This window comes from Halyomorpha halys, unplaced genomic scaffold, assembly GCF_000696795.3.
Source record: "Halyomorpha halys isolate HHAL.00 unplaced genomic scaffold, Hhal_1.1 Scaffold308.1, whole genome shotgun sequence".
NCBI classification, from domain to species: Eukaryota; Metazoa; Arthropoda; class Insecta; order Hemiptera; family Pentatomidae; genus Halyomorpha; species Halyomorpha halys.
Window position 1 is genome coordinate 336017 of NW_027107032.1, and position 4069 is coordinate 340085.

The 4069-nt window shown below is 28.9% G+C and overlaps 1 protein-coding gene across 1 annotated transcript in view; it reads right to left on the bottom strand.

Annotated features, from left to right (window-relative positions):
- LOC106681093 (2-oxoglutarate dehydrogenase-like, mitochondrial) overlaps positions 1-4069 on the bottom strand; it is a gene marked incomplete at its 5' end in the record, with an annotated part of 36722 nt that overhangs the window by 19147 nt on the left and 13506 nt on the right. The window contains 1 exon segment of the mRNA XM_067045399.1: positions 2092-2356. Coding sequence (XP_066901500.1) covers positions 2092-2356 — 265 coding nt within the window.

A 4069-nucleotide genomic window follows, 5' to 3' on the forward strand; every position in this document is an offset into this window, starting at 1 on the left:
TTTTAAATATTGGTAAAACAGAAGCCATAATTTTCACAAAACTTACCATAACTTTAAATAATTCTCCTGTCCTGTTTACCAAAACAGTCAAATACTTAGGAGTGGCTTCAGACAGCAAACTATTATTTAACCACCACATCAAGTGGAAAACGCAAGGAAAATTCTCTTTCAAATGTAACCATATTTCTTTTAATAATAAAAAAAAAAAATCAAAACCATCCAATAGAAATAAATTTATAATATATAAAGTGGACCCATCTTAACTTAAGCCCACCCCATCTAGAGTTATGCTAGTTCAACCAGTTTAAAAAAAATATAAGTATTTGAAAACAAATGCCTCTGCCTATAACTATCCATATTTCACTACCATATCTAAAATGCACACTGAATTAAACATCGACATCATACAGATTTACATATATAAAAAAAAAATGAAAAAATTGATAAAAAAGAAATATAAAAAGAAGGAAAAATAAGAATAAGAATAAAAGTCAAGTAAAAAAAGAAAATGATGAATAAAATAGGACACCCACCTTGAATGCAAACACCAAAATGAGTGTAAGGAGCATGAGAAGACAAAAAATGTGAGGAGTGGGGGGAAAGTGGCGGTTAAACGATACGTTACATTTGGAGTCAAAAAGATATAAAATAATGTTCAACTGAAGATGATATTAGGAAATATTAAATATAGTTAGGCATAAATTGATCATATACATAAAAAAAAGGAGAAATTATTTAAGAATTTAAGAAAATACGAAATTTAAATAAAATAATAGAATAATACAATAAATATAATTTAATGAGAAAAAATTAACATCTTTAATTTAACATTATTTTATATCCTTTTACCTTAAAATGTAACATATCTGTTTACCACCACTTTCCCCCCACAACTCCATCCTGTGGTCTTCTCATCCACCTTGAGCTCATTTTTGGGCTTATTTCCATTCAGTAAGTTGGCTATCCTATTTTGTTCATTCATTTCCTTTTTTTAATTGACTTTTATTTTTATTTTTTTTATTTTTATATTTCCTTTTTATCTATTTTTTGTTGTTATTATTTCCGTTTTCATAAATTGTCTAATATCTATTTGTAATTCTTGTTTATTTATACTTTTCACTGTAAATCTTAATTTTAGTGTTTGTATATTTTTTAGCCTTGGTGAAACTCTGCAACGTGGGGCGAAACGTTGGCTGACAGTAAAATGTTTAATTACTATTTGAGTTTTTCTTTTACCACATCCTTCGAATTCATCTCGTATTCAATCCTTACAATCCAAAATCCTTCGTAAAATCCTCAATGCTCCTTACTTTGTCACAAATAAAATAATACCTAAAGACTTTAATGTTCCCTATGTAACCGATCTAGCCCGAATCAGATATCACTCCTTCCATTATAAACTCCCTAACCAATCAAAACCCCTAGTTTGTAACCTTGTAACCATCCTCTTCCGTTCCTGACAATTCTCCGAGGCGCCTGAAAAGAAGATGGCAAAGAGACCTGCTAATGTAAAACGTCATTAGAGTGCTGCCAATGGGTAGTTTTTCTACACGCCTGTAACACTCCAATTTAACCAAGATCATATTTACTAAATGTATTATAATGTACAGTTGTAAATAGCAATAAATAGTTATTTTTAAAAAAATTACAGTTTAAATGTCACATTACATATTTGGCTATGTAGATCCTGGACAGTTATTTCTGTTTTCATCATGGTGTTATCTAACAGTACAGTTATATACCTTAAGGTAAGGCTTTTAGTCCACTCCTATAATCCCCTCACGCCTATGATATCCTTCACACCAATAATCCCTTCACACATATAATTCCTTTAAACGTAAGGTATTTTTCAGAGTTAGGTTAAATTAGTTACGATAAAACTATAGCTAACATTGTCATGAATACAGCTTTTGTTTATTAATCAACCATTAATAGTTTTATCTCAACCTGCCAATTTGTGGACAAATCCTAAAACGTATGCAATGTAAACTTAGTGTTATTTGAATGATTCAAATTTCAGTTTGATTGGATTTATAGCTGGGGAACTAAAGATGCAATTGCGCGAAAATTCGGTCTGTAGATATAACTTACCTACTTTCACCTGACAATTCTTCAACGGTAGAATAACAATCGGAGGGGACCTCGTACATGTGCGGTACATACACCACTAATGGACTCATTTTCGGAGTTTTGGCTTGTTTTCTCAAAATATGGAAATAATTTGCGGGTGACGAAATGTTGACAATCGTACAACGTGGTTTACTGCTTTTCGATTTGCTGTCCATCATCCCGTAGTAGATGTTGATGATGTGCTTCTTCAGTGTGCTCTGGTACTTGTGAGTGTTCTTCTCGAATACTGAAACAAGAAAGATATGAATGGAAGAAACTTTAAATAAATAACATGACAGAAACGAGAGGGCTACTCCACAATTATTTTATGACATAAAAAACTTTAACTTATCATTATCATCACCAATATTATTACTGTCCTTTTTTCACTTGTTTGTTATCATTCTATCACAATTCTCTAATTTATTACTTATTTTTAGTATGTTTATGTACTTCATTTTATATTTTACTTCTATACTTATATTTTATCGTTCTTGTACTATATTTTATTCATTTATATTTATTTCTCTGTTGTTTTTATTAATTTTCCCATTTACTGTTTCAATGTAAACTTTCACTTCACATTATTGAAATTAACTTATTTCACTTTTCATTGTTTCATGTTACTTATGCTGTCTTAACTATTACAATTATCAATGAAGATAAAATATTATTATCACAATCAATACAAAAACAGTTGTTATCATTATTTTTTTAACGTTTTGAAAAAACGACCATATTTTAATCCCCCTAACTATACTCGGCAGACTCATCAATTTTTATTAGTAATTATGAACTGAGGACGGATGATATAACTGACTTTTTCCTCCTCTCGGGATCTTGTACTAATAGAAGCAAAGAACAAGAGATATGATGTATTGATCCTTTTCAGCTGATTTTCTTCCTCGGTAATTTGCGGTTCGTAAATTTCGTTTTATGCTATAATTTCAGTTTATAAGTTGTATTTTTTCGTGTTGTAAAATTAATGAATAAAGTTAGAGTATAAAAAGATTCAAGTTAAGAAAATATAAAAATATGTATGAGGTGTATGGTTGTAAAACACGGTTACTGGAAATTTTTATGGAAGTTTTTAGCAACTCCGACTTTTTTTATGGTTAAATATATAAATTGTTTAAAGAATAGGAAATTTGTTTCCTTAATAGAATTATACTGATATTAAGGTATGGTATATGTACGATTAGATAAACTATTAGGTTAGAAAGTACATAAAGCATTAGATTACACATTATATAATTCATTTGGTTAAAAATTATATTACGTAATTACTTATTACGTAAGCTGTTCCTTGATGAGCCTTACATATAACATAACAGGGTTAATATAGCAGTTATATTTTTTATTTTTTTTAACTATTGATTGTGGGAGGGAGGAGGGAGGTAATCTCGTTCAAAAGACACCACTAACTATTTACAATGGTATTAATACTGAATAATAAATAATTTATATATCGATAAAAAAAATAAATAGATAAAAATTATAATTCTTAAGATGAGAGAAAAAGAAATATTAATAACAAAAACATTTAAAGATTAAATAGAATAAATAATTTACTTCTAATGGAGAAAAAAGCTAATTCCAGAAAAAGAGGAAGAGAAAAAATAAATAAAACAGAAGCAATGTTAATAACAGAATAGATAATTATAGAAATTATAACAGAAAGTCCTGCAGCAGCCGGGTCTCAAGTCTTCGAGGAACTGTTACTCAAGGGCAGTCATTACTAAGTATGCAGCTTTATCTATTGTGTGGGTTAAATATACTTTCTTGATAATATTATACAGTTTATACTTCAAGATAGACATTATAAAGTATGCAGCTTTATCAATTGTGTCGGTTAAATATACTTCCTTGATAATATTATATAGTTTATATTTCAAGATAGACATTATAAAGTATGCAGCTTTATCTATTGTGTGGGTTAAATATACTTTCTTGATAATAT